Source organism: Pecten maximus, chromosome 3 (assembly GCF_902652985.1).
Source record: "Pecten maximus chromosome 3, xPecMax1.1, whole genome shotgun sequence".
NCBI classification, from domain to species: domain Eukaryota; kingdom Metazoa; phylum Mollusca; class Bivalvia; order Pectinida; family Pectinidae; genus Pecten; species Pecten maximus.
In genome coordinates, this window is record NC_047017.1 from 38,300,352 (window position 1) to 38,318,864 (window position 18,513).

Consider the following 18,513-nt stretch of genomic DNA (forward strand, 5'->3'; position numbering starts at 1 on the left):
GTTTGATGTAATGATCTGTGTTCCACTGTTAACATAATAAGTAGGATTAGTGGTATGGCTTTCTGGCCGTAGCAATAGTAGAGATTTACAAAGTAAATATCAAGTAATGTGAATAATTTATATTTATGGTGATTAAGTGATCTACTGTAATGCTGCCCAATCCTTATACGATAACTTACTATATCACTATCCATTTTCAAAAGGAGATGCATGTACCAACAATACGTAGGGAAGGATTGGGACTAACATGGACATGTACATTTGACATAAATTCACAAAGTATATATCATAAACACGTTTATATTTGTAGTAGTAGTTATATGTATGTGGGTTTTCATCAATGGTCATCATAGTATCTAAGTTTTGTGGAGTGAAGGAAAGGATGAGAGTAAGTGAAGAAGGAGTAGAAAGAGTAGTTGTACTGTACATGACAAGTTGCAAACTGTACATGTACGCATTATGCAATATTGAGTAGTTGTACTGTACATGACAAGTTGTAAAATGTACATGTACGCATTATGCAATTGAGTAGTTGTACTGTACATGACAAGTTGCAAAATGTACATGTACGCATTTTGCAATATTGAGTAGTTGTACTGTACATGACAAGTTGCAAAATGTACATGTACGCATTTTGCAATATTGAGTAGTTGTACTGTACGCCTAGAAAATGTACATGTACAAAAATCTATTACTCTTTAGTTATTATTTGGCGGCCGCAGTCGGCCATCGTAGATACGAGACCCTCGTATATTAAGGCTACAGAAAACAGGACAATGACACCTCAGAGGCTGGTCTAGAAATCTTAGAGAGCATTTTTCTACCGATCATGTGTAGGTTCCTCTTGATCTCTCGTTTATCCCATTCAATTTGAGCCTGATCGGGGGTAATACTTTGATTTCACAATAATTAGAAATCTTTCTGTCTGGGTTTGCTCCAAGATAATTTAAGACACACCTGACTTGATAAAAAAATCCACATATGTTCAATATTTCCAGTAATTTCAAATACAGCTTTGAGGCAAAAACTTAATGTTCTACTCTTAATTCCATTGCTGCAGTCTGAATATTTTTACTCTTCTGAGAAGCCCAGAATAATCTCCTCCTGACTACCCCTCACACTCCAACCCAATAACTGCTACAAAAGACACTTACAAATGCCTTTTTATTCCCAATTGCTGTCCATATTCTACTCCTATAACATAAGAGGCCGCTGGTCGGCTCTTTTTCTATCGGATATGCCTGTCAAACGTATATCGCCGTGTAAAACCTCTTAACATTGTTGGAGTATCTATATTCCTGCTCTGCAGGTAGGGCGTAAGAATTGTACCTGCTGCCCCCATCGTAAGAGGCGACTAAAATTGGGATCTTATCTTTTCTCTTCTTTCTGAAAAACTTTCTTCGTCCTAATGTCTCCCTTGACAATGCCTAACTTTTGGTCTTCAGTTGAGCGTTCGCCCCATGTGAGGAAGGCTTTGGGTTCTGTCCCCTTGCCGAGACATATCAGAGTCATTAAAAATGGTAGTTGCTACATATACAGTTGTATGTACATGTACTCCTGCTTAGCGCTCAATATTTTGGGAGTGGGATGAATGGTTTGCCCGTTGCCAGTATAATGTGACTGGGTGTATTCGGCAGTATGCTTCAGTGAGGTAGCACTATAAATCGGCAAAAGTTCCGGCCTATCACAAGGAGACTTGACACAAACATACCGCAGCCTCCCAAATCACACACACGCACTCACCACACGCATATCGCAAACACTGGAGGCCGTCCTTAAATGATCTTAGCTGTTAATAGGACGTTAAACAAATAAAACCAAACCAAACCAAACCAAACTCTATATTCTAGAATTCTATATTTCTAGTCCTGGATACACACAACTGTTAAGCAAACATTTGAACGTTATAATAATAAATACAACTCAATAGAAATATCTCGTTAAAAATTAGAGATATAATTTGTAATTTTAAATTAGAAATACATATATACAGATATCTGTACTATGTCATCTACATTTGAAATTTAAAATCTATATTTTTAAATGCTTGATACTGTACCTATATTTATTAAATAGATATCTGAATTCAAAATTCGAATGTATGTCTGTTTAAATAGAGATAATCACTATTTGAAATAATGATATCTCTATTTAATACATACATTGTATATCTTAAGTTGATAAAAAAAACCTCAGTGGCTTGTCAGTAGTAAATTCAATAATGGGGATTTTTTCATCAATTCATACTATAGAAATAGCTAAAGCTAGAGCAAGTAGAGCTAGATAAGGTAGTTTTCCAGGCATTATACCTGTTTCATATGATGTTCTGCTGTAATATAAGGAACGATCAGGCCAAGCTAGCGATAAACAGCGATACAATGGTACTAAGACTACACATAAATACGATATAACAATCGAGCGTTTTCCCGGTTTACACCACCATACCTACTGCCGCCATTGAAACCGCACGTTTACCGGCATAAGAGAATATAACGATGGCTAAGCCGAGGGTTTTTTTCGATATGACCATTGCAGGTAAAGCAGTGGGGAGAGTTACCATGGAGTTGAGAGGAGACGTTGTTCCTAAAACAAGTGAAAACTTTCGAGCGTTGTGTACAGAAGAAAAGGGGTTTGGTTTCAAGGGATCATCGTTTCATCGTGTTATCCCCGGCTTCATGTGCCAAGGCGGAGATTTTACCAAGCATAATGGTACCGGAGGAAAAAGCATCTACGGAGAAAAGTTTGCAGATGAAAATTTCCAACTGAAGCACACTGGACCCGGCATTTTGTCTATGGCAAATGCTGGTCCCAATACCAACGGGTCGCAGTTTTTCTTATGTACTGCGCAAACATCATGGCTGGATGGAAAACACGTGGTATTCGGCAGTGTTGTGGACGGGCTGGATGTTGTGAAGAAAATAGAAGGAGTTGGATCAGATAGTGGGAAAACATCAGCGAAAGTTGTAATTGCGGATTGTGGACAGTTGTAGAGAACTTGAATTCGACAATTCTTTTTCAATCAATATCCTGTGGACACTACTCTAGGAACTTTAACAAGCGTGGACGAGCGATAAAATACATTAGAGACAAATAGTGCTACCAGTTTTATGTCGACATTTTGCTAATGGACGTTTAAGTTTCAAAGATTGTGTTCTATGAACATTTTTAATGTAATCTTGAAAAATTATTTACTTCGGAATTTCAGGTTGTAGGGTGAACAAAACTGTCGACATCACAAAAGATCATTATGATCGATACGATCAATCTTTCTTGAAAATAAAAACAATGAAATTTTCTGTACTTGATTGATGTAGTCATATTATTTCTGACAGTATCCAAAACAGAAACCATTTATTCTCAAAAAGTGATTGGCTCCTAACTTAATACAGGCTTGGAACTGCCTTGGAAAATATATAGTGTACTTCAACTGCGTCAATTTTGCAAGACTTCAAAAGTATTTTTAATGATTTTGAAATGTAAACATCTTTTTTATTTTGGTGACAACTACACCCCATTTGTTTATAGTTTAAAATAGCAATCCGTATCAATGTTTATCGAAAGGTTTTAAAAACCAATAATTCATCAAAAAAAGGAAAGTTTGAACAAAAATTGTATATTATTAAGCAAAAGAGGTGCATTTTCCGTAAACTGTATTATAATCATACATTTTGATGTTTATGTAGAGCACACTCAATTGTAAAATATAAGGAAGTATTGCAAAATCTAGACCGACTTCTGAGGGAGTTACAACCTGCTTCATGCCAAAAATGTCTATCCTAGGATATGTGCATGGAGATCTGATATAAAGTCTATTGATCGTCAGATGCACAGTCAAGCTCCCTCCGATTGCGGCGCCACCCCCTCTAATACAAGGGAACATAACTCCTGTGCCCCCCAATTCCGTTAACCTTCTCCATGGTGAGATGGTGGGCTATTAAAACTGCTCTGCGTCTGGTATGTTGTCGGTCTGCTATCTGTTAACAATTCTTGTTATCGCTTTCTCAAACTTCACACATGGCTTAAAAAATATTTCAATAAAGTGCCAAAAAAAAGGTAGGGAAATATTTTCAAATGGTGCGGCATCCCATCATCAAGATTTGCTTTAAATTTCTATAGTCATAAAATACTGAAGGGATTTTTACCAAGTGGTCGGAAACAAACAGACTTTGCATAAATGGTGACTGACCCCAAAGGGTCAGATATAAGGGAAATGGATGTAATTTCTTAAAATCGCTACTATTCATAAAGTTATGAATGGATGTGAACCCAATTTTGTCTGAAACCTTTTGGTAAGGGGAATAGATTTTGCATAATGGTGACTATCCGTGAAGGGGCGGGGACAGATAGGGAAAATGAAGGTAACTCCTTTAAATCGCTACTGGTCATGATCATGAAGTTATGAATGGATGTAAACCCAGTTTAGTCGGAAACCTCCTTGCATTGGGATAAGGGAAATTAATTTTGCATAAACAGTGACTGACCGTCGTGGGCCAAAAGGGGATCGGGAAGGGGAACAGATTTTGCATAAATGGTGACAATAACCCCCTTGGGGTCGAGAGGGCTGGGTACCAAAAGGGGAAAAAGATGCAAGTCTTTTAAATCGCTTCTAGTCATAAAGTACTAAATTTATTTTAACAAAATGTGATCAGAAATATCCTTGGTGAAAAGAGAACAGACTTGGGCCAGAAGGGGGGGGGGGGGGGGGGGGGGGGCGCCAATAGGAGAAATTGAGGTAAACATTTAAATCCCCACGTTTCCTAAATGACTACGTATGCTAGTAAATTAATTGATTTTGATGAAATGAAGTCTGAAGCATTATTGGGCAAAGGAGATTTTGTAATGCGACTTGAAATATTTTCCCCATTATTATTGAATGCTAAACCTCTTGTTAGTAAGGTTATATAGAAGAGCAATGTTGACTCTGATAGTCATTCCTTGAAAATGATGAAAAAACTAGAGTAGGCACAAAAATACGATGGTTCCTAGTTGTGCCCATTGGATTTTGAGTCTGATCTGGAAACAAGGTGGCCATCTTTGATTTTGACACATTTATTATCGCCTTGAGAAGTACTGGGAGATTTATTTCCTTTGTTCCATACCAGTTGATTATGAGGCTGCTCCAAAAACAAAATGGTTGCCAGGTAGCCATAATGGATTTTGATGATTGGGAATTTTCACCAATGGTGAAAGACATTGTTAGCTAGTCTCTTCAAAGAAGAGTGAGAGCTTATGTCGTCGCGTCGGCGTTGGTTTTCCAAATGTTAAATTTTTGGTGCAAGTGTTGAAAGGCATAGTAATACATGGTATTAGGTTCCCTGTGGGGGTTAAACTATCCCTTGCCGGAGTTAAGCTGAAATATTTTTTTGGGGAAAAACACATTTAAAAAAAAAAAATGTGTGCAAATGTTGAAAGCTATTTAACACATCACTTTATGATTGTACTGGGGTGCTGATATTTGGTAGAGTCCCTATGGAGTTACACTATCCCTCCTTGGGGTGAAACTGAAAATAAAACAATGTGAAAATGCTCACAATAGACAATTTATACCGGTCCACATTTTTCAAGGGAGACAACTCTCATTATGATAATATTTTGTCAAAAAATTGAAGAAATATGTCCAAAAGCAATATTAATTACATTTGTATTTAATATATTCATTTAATCTACAACAGCATAGCTTGTCTCCCGAATGTTTGTCAATAAATAATTTATATATATATAAATTGGTATGGTTTTGAAAATTGCATGAATTCACAAAGCATAATCTGATCAGTAAACAATATAAATATTATTAATGCAATTTGCGAAACCATTCCAATTAATATATTTTAATTATTGATTGATAAACATTTGCGAGACGAGCTATGCTGTTCTCCAACAACTCTTGTTTTTGTTAGCCCACCATCAAATCGCCCTGCGTCCGTGGTCCGTGGTCCGTCCGGCCGTCTGTCCGTCCGTCCCTCCGTCCCTCCGTCCGTCCGTCCGTAAACAATTCTTGTTATCGCTATTTCTCAGAAAGTGCTGAAGGGATCTTTCTCAAATTTCATATGTAGGTTCCCCTTGGTACCTAGTTATGCTTATCGCATTTTGAGACCTATCGGAAAACAACATGGCCGACAGGCAGCCATCTTGGATTTTGACAATTGAAGTTTGTTATCGCTATTTCTCAGAAAGTGCTGAAGGGATCTTTCTCAAATTTCATATGTAGGTTCCCCTTGGTACCTAGTTATGCTTATCGCATTTTGAGACCTATCGGAAAACAACATGGCCGACAGGCAGCCATCTTGGATTTTGACAATTGAAGTTTGTTATCGCTATTTCTCAGAATGTACTGAAGGGATCTTTCTCAAATTTCATATGTAGGTTCCCCTTGGTGCCTAGTTATGCATATCGCATTTTGAGACCAATCGCAAAACAACATGGCCGACAGGCAGCCATCTTGGATTTTGACAATTGAAGTTTGTTATTGCTATTTCTCAGAAAGTACTGAAGGGATCTTTCTCAAATTTCATATGTAGGTTCCCCTTGGTACCAAGTTATGCATATTGCATTTTGAGACCAATCAAAAAAACAACATGGCCGACAGGCAGCCATCTTGGATTTTGACAATTGAAGTTTGTTATCGCTATTTCTCAGAATGCACTGACGAGATCTTTCTCACATTTCATATGTAGCATCCCCTTGGTGCCTAGTTATGCATATTGCATTTTGGGACCAATCGGAAAACAACATGGCCGACAGGCAGCCATCTTGGATTTTGACAATTGAAGTTTGTTATTGCTATTTCTCAAAAAGTACTGAAGGGATCTTTCTCAAATTTCATATGTAGGTTCCCCTTGGTACCAAGTTATGCATATTGCATTTTGAGACCAATCGGAAAACAACATGGCCGACAGGCAGCCATCTTGGATTTTGACAATTGAAGTTTGTTATCGCTATTTCTCAGAATGTACTGAAGAGATCTTTCTCAAATTTCATATATAGGTTCCCCTTGGTGCCTAGTTATGCATATTGCATTTTGAGACCAAACGGAAAATAACATGGCCGACAGGCAGCCATCTTGGATTTTGAAAATTGAAGTTTGTTATCGCTATTTCTCAGAAAGTAATGAAGGGATCGTTCTCAAACTTCATATGTAGGTTTCCCTTGGTGCCTAGTTATGCATATTGTATTTTGACAATTGAAGTTTGTTATCGCTATTTTACAGAAGGTACTGAAGGGATCTTTCTCAAATTTCATATGTAGGTTCCCCTTGGTCCCTGGTGTTGCATTTTGGGACCAATCCGAAAACAACATGGCCGACAGACAGCCATTATCGCTAAATCTTAAATTTTATATATAGGTTTCCCTTGTTTGAAAAGTACTAGAGGGCTGTTTCTGAATTTACACAGATTAGTAAGGCTTAGAGGAAGGGAAAAGTAGAGAAAAGATCAATCTGACATGGAACCTATAAAGATCATTCAATGGTGGGCGCCAAGATCCCTCTGGGATCTCTTGTTAACTTGTGCCATGAAGCGGCATCCGTCTTCTGTCAACATTAGCTTCAGATCACTACTTTCAAAACCCTACGTCCAAGCGGATTACTACCATATTTGGTGTGCAACATCATTGGGAAGGGCGATCGTATTTCATATAAATGATGCAGGTCTGACCCCTGGGGACAGGGGTGGGGCCTAAAAAGAGGAACATGGGTGAATTTTTGCTTTAAAATCCTACTCCTTGAACCTTGGGTGGATTACTTCCAAATGTGGCATGAAACATTATGTGGGGAGGGTGACCATATCTTATATAAAAGAGGCTGGTCCCATCCCGGGGGACAAGGTGGGATCCAAAGTGGGAACTTTGGTGGGGAAAAGGGGCGTGGCCCAAAAATGGGAACTTGGCTAAAATTTGCTTTAAGATGCTACTCCTGTTTTAAGGCAAAATATATAAAAAAAAAAAAAAAAACCAGATTTGATTTGAAATATAATTGCAAACTGACAATTTATGGTAATGTTGTTGGATTGAGGGGTATGTCTCTGCTGCAATTGTTTGTCAGATGACCATTTAGGCCATAGGCCTTTTGTTTATAGAATATCTTCGGGGCTAACTTTTTGCCATACCGCGGTGGCCGAGTGGTTAAGGTGTCCCGACACTTTATCACTAGCCCTCCACCTCTGGGTTGCGAGTTCGAAACCTACATGGGGTAGTTGCCAGGTACTGACCGTAGGCCGGTGGTTTTTCTCTGGGTACTCCGGTTTTCCTCCGCCTCCAAAACCTGGTAAGTCCTTAAATGACCCTGACTGTTAATAGGACGTTAAACAAAATCAAACCAAACAAACCAAATCGCCATACCATGTTATCAGACAAAAAATTCAAATTCAAATCCTTTCTAATTGGTCAAAGTTCACAAATTTTAGAATATTTTAAACTCACTTGGCCGGAAGTGCACAGTGAGCTTATGCCATGATGCGACATCTGTCGTCCGTCTGTCTGATGTCGAATTTTACATGTATATAGCCATCGTGCTTCGTCCGTCGTTGGCGCCGTGCGTAAACTTTTTAGGTCATCTGACCCAAAGGGTCAGGATGACCTATAGCCATTGTGCTTCGTCTGTCGTCGTCCGCCGTCCGCTGGCGTAAACTTTTTCATTCAAAACTCTACTCCTCCTTAACCCTTGGGTGGATTACTTCCAAATTTGGTTTGAAGCATTATCTGGGGAGGGCAATCATATTTTATATAAATGAGGCTGGTCTGACCCCTGGGGCCCAAGGGGCGGGGCCCCAAAAAGGGAACTTTGGTGAATATTTGCTATAAAATCCTACTCCTGCTTTACCATTAGGTGGGTTACAACTAGATTTGGTGTAAAACATTATTGGGGGAGGGCGGTCATATTTTATATAAATGAGGCTGTTGTGAGCCCTGGGGCCAGAGGGGCGGGGCCCCAAAAAGGGAACTTTTGTGAATTTTTGCAATAAAATCCTACTCCTCCTTTACCCTTTTGTGGATTACAACTAAATTTGTTGTGAAACATCATTGGGGGAGGGCGGTCATATTTTATATAAATGAGGCTGGTGTGAGCCCTGGGGCCAGAGGGGCGGGGCCCCATATGGGGAACTTTGGTGAATTTTTGCTATAAAATCCTACTCCTCCTTAACCCTTATGTGGATTTCAACCAGATATGGTGTGAAACATCATTGGGGGAGGGCGATCATATTTTATATAAATGAGGCTGGTGTGACCCCTGGGGCCTGAGGGGCGGGGCCCCAAAAGGGGAACTTTGATGAAATTTTGCTATAAAATCCTACTTGTCTCTAACCCTTTGGTGGATTAATACCAAATATGATGTTAAACATCCTTTGGGAAGGGTGGTCATATTTTATATAAACGAGGCTATTGTGACCCCTGGGGCCTGAGGGGCGGGGCCCCAAAAGGAGAACCTTGGTGAATATTTTCTATTAAATCCTAATCCTCCTTAACCTTTTGGTGGATTACAACCAAATTTGATGTGAAACATAAGGTGACAGCAATCATATTTTATAATGAGACAGGTCTGACCCCTGGGGAAAGAAAGATGGGGCAAAAGGAGCGCTTAGGTTAAACATTTCTTTAAAATGCTATTCCTCCTTAATGCCTGAGTCTTGTCTGATCCATTGGGACAGAGGGGCATGCCCCAAAAATGGGAACTTGGCTAAAATTTTGCTTTAAGATGCTGCTCTTCCTGGATAAGCTAAATGGATAAAAACCAAATTTGATCTGAAACATAACTGGCTGCGTATAGATAATTTATGGTAATAATGCTGGATTGAGGGTCGAGTCCCTGCTGTAAGTGTTTGTCAGATGACTGTTAAGGCCCATGGGCCTCTTGTTCTTTCAAAACGCTACTCCTCCTTAAAACTTGGGTGGATTACAACTAAATTTGCTGTGAAACATCATTGGGGGAGGGCAGTCATATTTTAAGCCCACCATCAGATGGTGGGCTATTCAAATCATCCCTCCGGCCGTCCGTCCGTCCATAAATAATTCTTGTTATCACTATTTCTCAGAAAGCACTGAAGGGATCTTTCTCAAATTTCATAAGTAGGTTTCCCTTGGTGCCTAGTTATGCATATTGCATTTTGAGACAAATCAGAAAACAACATGGCCGACAGGCAGCCATCTTGGATTTTGACTATTGAAGTTTGTTATTGCTATTTCTCAGAAAGTACTGAAGGGATCTTTCTCAAATTTCATATGTAGGTTCCCCTTGGTGCCTTGTAATGCATATTGCATTTTGAGACTAATGGGAAAACAATATGGCCGACAGGCAGCCCACTTGGATTTTGACAATTGAAGTTTGTTATCGCTATTTCTAAGAAAGCACTTAAGGGATCTTTCTCAAATTTCACATGTAGGTTCCTCTTGGTGCTTAGTTATGCATATTGCATTTTGAGACCGATTGGAAAACAACATGGCTGACAGACAGCCATTTTGGATTTTGACAATTGAAATTTGTTATCGCTATTTCTCAGAAAGTACTGAAGGGATCTTTCTCAAATTTCATATGTAGGTTCCCCTTGGTGCCTTGTAATGCATATTGCATTTTGAGACTAATGGGAAAACAGTATGGCCGACAGGCAGCCCATTTGGATGTTGACAATTGAAGTTTGTTATCGCTATTTCTAAGAAAGCACTGAAGGGATGTTTCTCAAATTTCATATGTAGGTTCCTCTTGGAGCTCAGTTATGCATATTGTGTTTTGCGACCGATTGGAAAACAACATGCCCGACAGGCAGCCGTCTGGATTTTGACAATTGAAGTTTGTTATCGCTATTTCTCAGAAAGCACTGAAGGGATGTTTCTCAAATTTCACATGTAGCTTCCCCTTGGTGCCTTGTAATGCATATTGCATTTTGAGACTAATGGGAAAACAGTATGGCCGACAGGCAGCCCATTTGGATGTTGACAATTGAAGTTTGTTGTCGCTATTTCTAAGAAAGCACTGAAGGGATGTTTCTCAAATTTCATATGTAGGTTCCTCTTGGAGCTCAGTTATGCATATTGTATTTTGCGACCGATTGAAAAACATCATGCCCGACAGGCAGCCATCTTGGATTTTGACAACTGAAGTTTGTTATCGCTATTTCTCAGAAAGTGCTGAAGGGATCTTTCTCAAATTTCATATGTAGGTTCCCCTCGGTGCCTGGTTATGCATATTGCATTTTGAGACCAATCGGAAAACAACATGGCCGACAAGCAGCCATGTATGATTTTGACAACGGAAGTTTGTTATCGCTCTTTCTCAGAAAGCACTGAAGGGATCTTTCTCAAATTTCATATGTAGGTTCCCCTCGGTGCCTGGTTATGCATATTGCATTTTGATACCAATAGGAAAACAACATGGCCGACAGGCAGCCATCTTTGATTTTGACAACTGAAGTTTGTTATCGCTATTTCTCAGAAAGTGCTGAAGGGATCTTTCTCAAATTTCATGTGTACATATATGTAGGTTCCCGTTGGGCCCTGGTATTGCATTTTTGGACCAATCCGAAATCAATATGGCCGACAGACGGCCATTATCGCTTAATCTTAAATTTGTTATATAGGTTCCCTTTGTTTGAAAAAGTACTAGAGGGCTGTTTCTGAATTTACACAGATTAGTAAGACTTAGAGGAAGGGAAAAGTATAGAAAAGATCAATCTGACATGGAACCTATCACGATCATTCAATGGTGGGCGCCAAGATCCCTCTTGGATCTTTTGTTGATGTAAAATCCTACTCCTCCTTAACCATTGAGTAGATTACAACCAAATTTGGTGTGAAACATATCATCGGGGGAAGGCAATCATATTTTTATTGAAGAAAAGGCTTGTGGTACCCCTTGGACCCGAGGGGTGGTGAAGTTTTGCTTTTAAATCCCACTCCTCCTTAACCATTTGGTGGATTTCATCCAAATTAGGTGTGAAAAATCATTGGAGGAGGGCAGTCATATGGGCTATTCAAATCGCCTTGCGTCCGTCCGTAAACAATTCTTGCTATTGCTATTTCTGAGAAAGTAATGAAAGGATCTTTCTCAAATTTCATATGTAGGTTGCCCTTGGTGCCTAGTTATGCATAATGCATTTTGGGACCAATCGGAAAACAACATGGCCGACAGGCAGCCATGTTGGAGTTTGACAATTGAAGTTTGTTATTGCTATTTCTCAGAAATTACTGAAGGGATCCTCAAATTTCATATGTAGGTTCCCCTTGGTGCCTTGTAATGCATATTGCATTTTGAGACTAATGGGAAAACAATATGGCCGACAGGCAGCCCACTTGGATTTTGACAATTGAAGTTTGTTATCGCTATTTCTAAGAAAGCACTTAAGGGATCTTTCTCAAATTTCACATGTAGGTTCCTCTTGGTGCTTAGTTATGCATATTGCATTTTGAGACCGATTGGAAAACAACATGGCTGACAGACAGCCATTTTGGATTTTGACAATTGAAATTTGTTATCGCTATTTCTCAGAAAGCACTGAAGGGATGTTTCTCAAATTTCACATGTAGGTTCCTCTTGGTGCTTAGTTATGCATATTGCATTTTGAGACCGATTGGAAAACAACATGGCTGACAGACAGCCATTTTGGATTTTGACAATTGAAATTTGTTATCGCTATTTCTCAGAAAGCACTGAAGGGATGTTTCTCAAATTTCACATGTAGCTTCCTCTTGGTGCTTAGTTATGCATATTGCATTTTGAGACCTTTTGCAAAAACAACATGGCCGACAGGCAGCCATCTTGGATTTTGACAATTGAAGTTTGTTATCGCTATTTCTCAGAAAGTGCTGAAGGGATTTTTCTCAAATTTTGTAGGTTCCCCTTGGTGCCTAGTTATGCATATTGCATTTTGGGACCAATAGGAAAACAACATGGCTGACAGGCAGCCATCTTGGATTTTGACAATTGAAGTTTGTTATCGCTATTTCTCAGAAAGTACTGAAGGGATCTTTCTCAAATTTCATATGTAGGATTCCCTCGGTGCCTGGTTATGCATATTGCATTTTGAGACCAATCGGAAAACAACATGGCCGACAGGCAGCCATCTATGATTTTGACAACGGAAGTTTGTTATCGCTATTTCTCAGAAAGTGCTGAAGGGATCTTTCTCAAATTTCATATGTAGGTTCCCCTCGGTGCCTGGTTATGCATATTGCATTTTGAGACCAATCGGAAAACCACATGGCCGACAGGCAGCCATCTTTGATTTTGACAATTGAAGTTTGTTATCGCTATTTCTCAGAAAGTGCTGAAGAGATCTTTCTCAAATTTGTAGGTTCCCCTTGGTGCCTAGTTATGCATAATGCATTTTGGGACCAATCGGAAAACAACATGGCTGACAGGCAGCCATGTTGGATTTTGACAACGGAAGTTTGTTATCGCTATTTCTCAGAAATTACTGAAGGGATCCTCAAATTTTATATGTAGGTTCACCTTGGTCCCTTGTTATGTATATTGCATTTTGGGACCAATCGGATAACAACATGGCCGACAGGCAGCCATCTTGGATTTTGACAATTGAAGTTTGTAATCGATATTTCTCAGAAAGAACTGAAGGGATCTTTCTCAATTTTTAGCCCAACATCATCAGATGGTGGGCTATTCAAATCGCCCTGCGTCCGTGGTCCGTGGTCCGTCCGTCCCTCCGTCCGGCCGTCCGTCCGTCCGTCCGTCCGTCCCTCCATCCGTCCGTCCATCCGTCCGTTTCTCCGTCCGTAAACAATTCTTGTTATCGCTATTTCTCAGAAAGTACTGAAGGGATCTTTCTGAAATTTCATATGTAGGTTTCCCTCGGTGCCTAGTTATGTATATTGTATTTTGAGACCAATCGGAAAACAACATGGCCGACAGGCAGCCATCTTGGATTTTGACAATTGAAGTTTGTTATCGCTATTTCTCAGAGAGTACTGAAGGGATCTTTCTCAAATGTCATATATAGGTTTTCTTTGTTGCCTGGTTATGCATATTGCATTTTGAGACCAATCGGAAAACAACATGGCCGACAGGCAGCCATCGTGGATTTTGACAATTGAAGTTTGTTATCGCTATTTCTCAGAAAGCACTGAAGGGATCTTTCTGAAATTGTATATATAGGTTCCCCTCGGTGCCTAGTTATGCATATTGCATTTTGAGACCAATCGGAAAACAACATGGCCGACAGGCAGCCATCTTGGATTTTGACAATTGAAGTTTGTTATAGCTATTTCTCAGAAAGTGCTGAAGGGATCTTCTTCAAATTTCATATATAGGTTTTCCTTGGTGCCTAGTTATGCATATTGCATTTTGAGACCAATCGGAAAACAACATGGCCGACAGGCAGACATCTTGGATTTTGACTATTGAAGTTTGTTATCGCTATTTTTCTGAAAGTACTAAAGGGATATAACTCAAACTTTTTTGTAAGTTGTCCTTGGTCTGTAGTTCTGCATATTGCATCTTAGGACCAATAGGAAAACAACATGGCCGATAGGCAGCCATCTTGGATTTTGACAATTGAAGTTTTTTATCGCTATTTCTCAGAAAGTACTGAAGGGATCTTTCTCAAATTTCATATATAGGTTTTCTTTGTTGCATAGTTATGCATATTGCATTTTGAGACCAATCGGAAAACAACATGGCCGACAGGCAGCCATCGGGGATTTTGACAATTGAAGTTTGTTATCGCTATTTCTCAGAAAGCACTGAAGGGATCTTTCTGAAATTTTATATATAGGTTCCCCTCGGTGCCTAGTTATGCATATTGCATTTTGAGACCAATCGGAAAACAACATGGCCGACAGGCAGCCATCGTGGATTTTGACAATTGAAGTTTGTTATCGCTATTTCTCAGAAAGCACTGAAGGGATCTTTCTGAAATTTTATATATAGGTTCCCCTCGGTGCCTAGTTATGCATATTGCATTTTGAGACCAATCGGAAAACAACATGGCCGACAGGCAGCCATCTTGGATTTTGACAATTGAAGTTTGTTATCGCTATTTCTCAGAAAGTGCTGAAGCGATCTTCCTCAAATTTCATATATAGGTTTTCCTTGGTGCCTAGTTATGCATATTGCATTTTGAGATCAATCGGAGAACAACATGGCCGACAGGCAGACATCTTGGATTTTGACAATTGAAGTTTGTTATCGCTATTTTTCTGAAAGTACTAAAGGGATATTTCCCAAACTTTTTTGTAAGTTGTCCTTGGTCTGTAGTTCTGCATATTGCATCTTAGGACCAATAGGAAAACAACATGGCCGATAGGCAGCCATCTTGGATTTTGACAATTGAAGTTTTTTGTTGCTATTTTACAGAAGGTACTGAAGGGATCATTCTCTAATTTCATATGTAGGTTCCCCTTGGTCCCTGGTGTTGCATTTTGGGACCAATCCGAAAACAACATGGCCGACAGACAGCCATTATCGCTAAATCTTAAATTTTATATATAGGTTCCCCTTGTTTGAAAAGTACTAGAGGACTGTTTCTGAATTTACACAGATTAGTGAGAGTTTAGAAGAAGGGAAAAGTAGAGAAAAAGATCAATCTGACATGGAACTTATAATGATCATTCAATGGTGGGCGCCAAGATCCCTCTGGGATCTCTTGTCATATGTAGGTTCTCCTTGGTCCGTCGTATTGCATTTTTGGAACAATCTGAAAACATTGTCAACAGACAACCATTATCGCTAAATCTCAAATTTCATATATAAGTTTCCCTTGTTTAAAAAGCACTGGAGGGATGTTTCTCAATTTACACAGATGAGTAAGAGGAAGGGAAAAAGAGGGAAAAGATCAATCTGACATGGAACCTGTGAAGATCATTCAATGGTGGGCGCCAAGATCCCTCTGGGATCTCTTGTATATAGAAGAGGCTGGTGTGAGCCCTGGGGCCAGAGGGGCGTGGCCCCAAAAAGAGAACTTTGGTAAATTATTGCTTTAAAACCCTACTCTTCTTTAACCCTTAACTGGATTACATCCATATTTGGTGTGAAATATCAATAGGGGAGGGCGATTACATTTTACATAAATGAGGCTGGACAGATTTCTAGGGCCAGAGGGGCAGGGGCTCAAAAAGGTGAACTTGACTGAAATTTTGCTTTAAAATCCTACCCCTCCTTAACCCTTTACTGGGTGGCATCCAAATTTGTTGTGAAACATCATTTTGGGAGGGCAATTATATTTTACATAAACGAGGTTGATGTGACCCAAGTGGCGGTCCCCAAAGGGGGAAATTTGGTGAATTATTGCTTTAAAATCCTACCCCTTTTTAACTCTTGGGTTGATTACATCCGAATTAAGGTTGAACCATCATTAGGGGAGGGCAATCTTATTTTATATCAATGAGCCTATAGTGTAACCCCTGGGGACACTGGGGCGAGGCCCTGAAAGGGAAACTTAACCAAAATTTTGCCTTAAAACGCTACTCCTGAATGGATTACAAGCAAATTTGGTTTGAAAAATCATCGTGGAAGGGTAATCCTAATCAATATAAATAAGGCTTATTCCGACCCATGGGGACAGAGGGACATGGCCCAAAAATTGGAGCTTGGCTGAAATTTTGCTTTTAAGATGCTGCTCCTCCTTTGTCCAACATTGATAAAAACCAGATTTGATCTGAAACATAACTGCCTGTGTATAGACAATTTATTATAATGATGCGCTTGATTGAGGTGTGTGTCCCTGCTGTAAGTGTTTTTCAGATGACCGTTAAGGCCCGTTGGCCTCTTGTTAAGTCACAACGCTAATACTCCCTAACCCTTAGGTGGATTACTTCCAAATTTGGTTTGAAGCATCATTGGAGAAGGGCAATCATACTTTATATAAATGAGGTTGGTCTGACCCCTTGGGCCCGAGGAATGGGACCCCAAAAGGGGAACTTTGGTGAATTTTTGCTATAAAAGCCTACTCTTCCTTATCTCTATGGTGAATTACAACAAAATTGGTGTGAAATATCATTGGGGAAAGGCGGTCATATTTTATATAAATGAAGCTGGTCCGACTACTATGGACAGAGGGGTGGGGCCCAAAAAAGGAAACTTTACTGAAATTTTGCTTTGAAACCCTACTCCTCCTTATTCTTTGGGTGGATTACATCCAAATTTGTTGTGAAACATCATTGGGGGAGGTCAATTATATTTTACACAAATGAGGCTGATGTGGCCCAAGAGGCCCAAGTGGGAGTCCCCAAAAGGGGAAATTTGTTGAATTATTGCTTTAAAACTCTACTCCTTTTTTACCCTTGGGTGGATTACATCTGAATTTGGTTTGAAACATCATTAGGGGACAGCAATCATAATTAATATAAATGAGGCTTGTCGGGCACCTGGGGACAGAGGGATGAGGCCCCAAAAGGGGAACTTAGCCAAAATTTTGCTTAAAAATGCTTCTCTTTCTTTATGCCTTAATTGATTACAACCATATTAAGTATGAAACATTATCAGTGAAGGGCAATCCTAAGATGCTGCTCCACCTTTTTCCAACATAGATAAAAATCAAAGTTGATCTGAAACATAAATGGCTGCGTATAGACATGATGATTGATTGAGGGGTGTGTCCCTGCTGCAAGTGTTTGTCAGATGAACGTTAAGGCCCATGGGTCTCTTGTTCATGTAAACAACTTCTTTTTAATAACAAAAGATCTAGAAAGAAGATGATAGCAAGAAAGGTTCCTTGGATGAAGCTGGACAATGTTTGCACAAAGAATTGACCTTGACCCATATTCAAGGTCATGGGTCATATCTGTTAAAGCTTTAAAACGACTTCTTCTTAACCAAAAGACATATGTAGAATCAAAATAATTGCCAGAAAGGCTCTTTGGATTAAGCACGACAAAGTTTGCGAAAAGCATTGACCTTAAGGCCACGGGTCAAATAGGCTTAATTCTTCTCAATAACCAAGGGACCCAAGTACTTAACATTTGGTATGTAACATGCTGGAGTCAAGGGCTTCCAAGTTTTTTTCGCAATGAATGACCTTGGCCTATATTCAAGGTCACGGGGTCAAATATTTCAAAGCAATAAAACGACTTCTTAATAACCAGAAGACCTAGAAGCAAAATAATTGCCAGAAAGTCTCCTTGTATTGAGCACGACAATGCTTGCGAAAAGAATTTACCTTGATCCATATTCACGGTCACAGGGGTCAAATCTATAAAAACATTCAAACAACTTCTTTTTAATAACCAAATGATTTAGAAGCCAAATAATTGTTAGAAAGGCTCCAGGATTGAGCCAGACAATGTTTGCGAACATAATTTACTTTGAACCATATTCAAGGTCATAGTGGTCCAATACCCTTAATTGTTTTAACGAATGCTTCTCAATGACCAAGGCACTCGGTGACTCGATATTTGGTATGTAAAATGCCGGGGTCAAGGGTTTCCATGTATGTTCCATTGAATGGCCTTGACCCACATTCAAGGTCACAGGGGTCAAATAGGCTAGATTCTTAAAATGACTTCTTCTAAATGACTTAAGAAGCTCAGTGACTTGATATTGGTTATGTAGCATGCGATGGTCAAGTAGGTGTCAAC

General features: G+C 39.5%; 1 protein-coding gene across 1 annotated transcript; it reads left to right on the forward strand.

Moving 5' to 3' along the window:
- The first annotated feature begins 2,393 nt into the window (after positions 1-2,393).
- On the forward strand, positions 2,394-3,305 carry LOC117324111 (peptidyl-prolyl cis-trans isomerase-like). Its single transcript, XM_033879777.1, has one exon. The coding sequence runs from the start codon at positions 2,496-2,498 to the stop codon at positions 2,988-2,990; it is 495 nt and encodes a 164-aa protein (XP_033735668.1). The 5' UTR covers positions 2,394-2,495; the 3' UTR covers positions 2,991-3,305.
- The last annotated feature ends 15,208 nt before the right edge of the window (positions 3,306-18,513 follow it).

Coding starts and splice junctions, on each gene's coding strand:
- LOC117324111 (XM_033879777.1), top strand. CDS start 2,496: ATGGCTAAGCCGAGGGTTTTTTTCGATATGACCATTGCAGGTAAAGCA.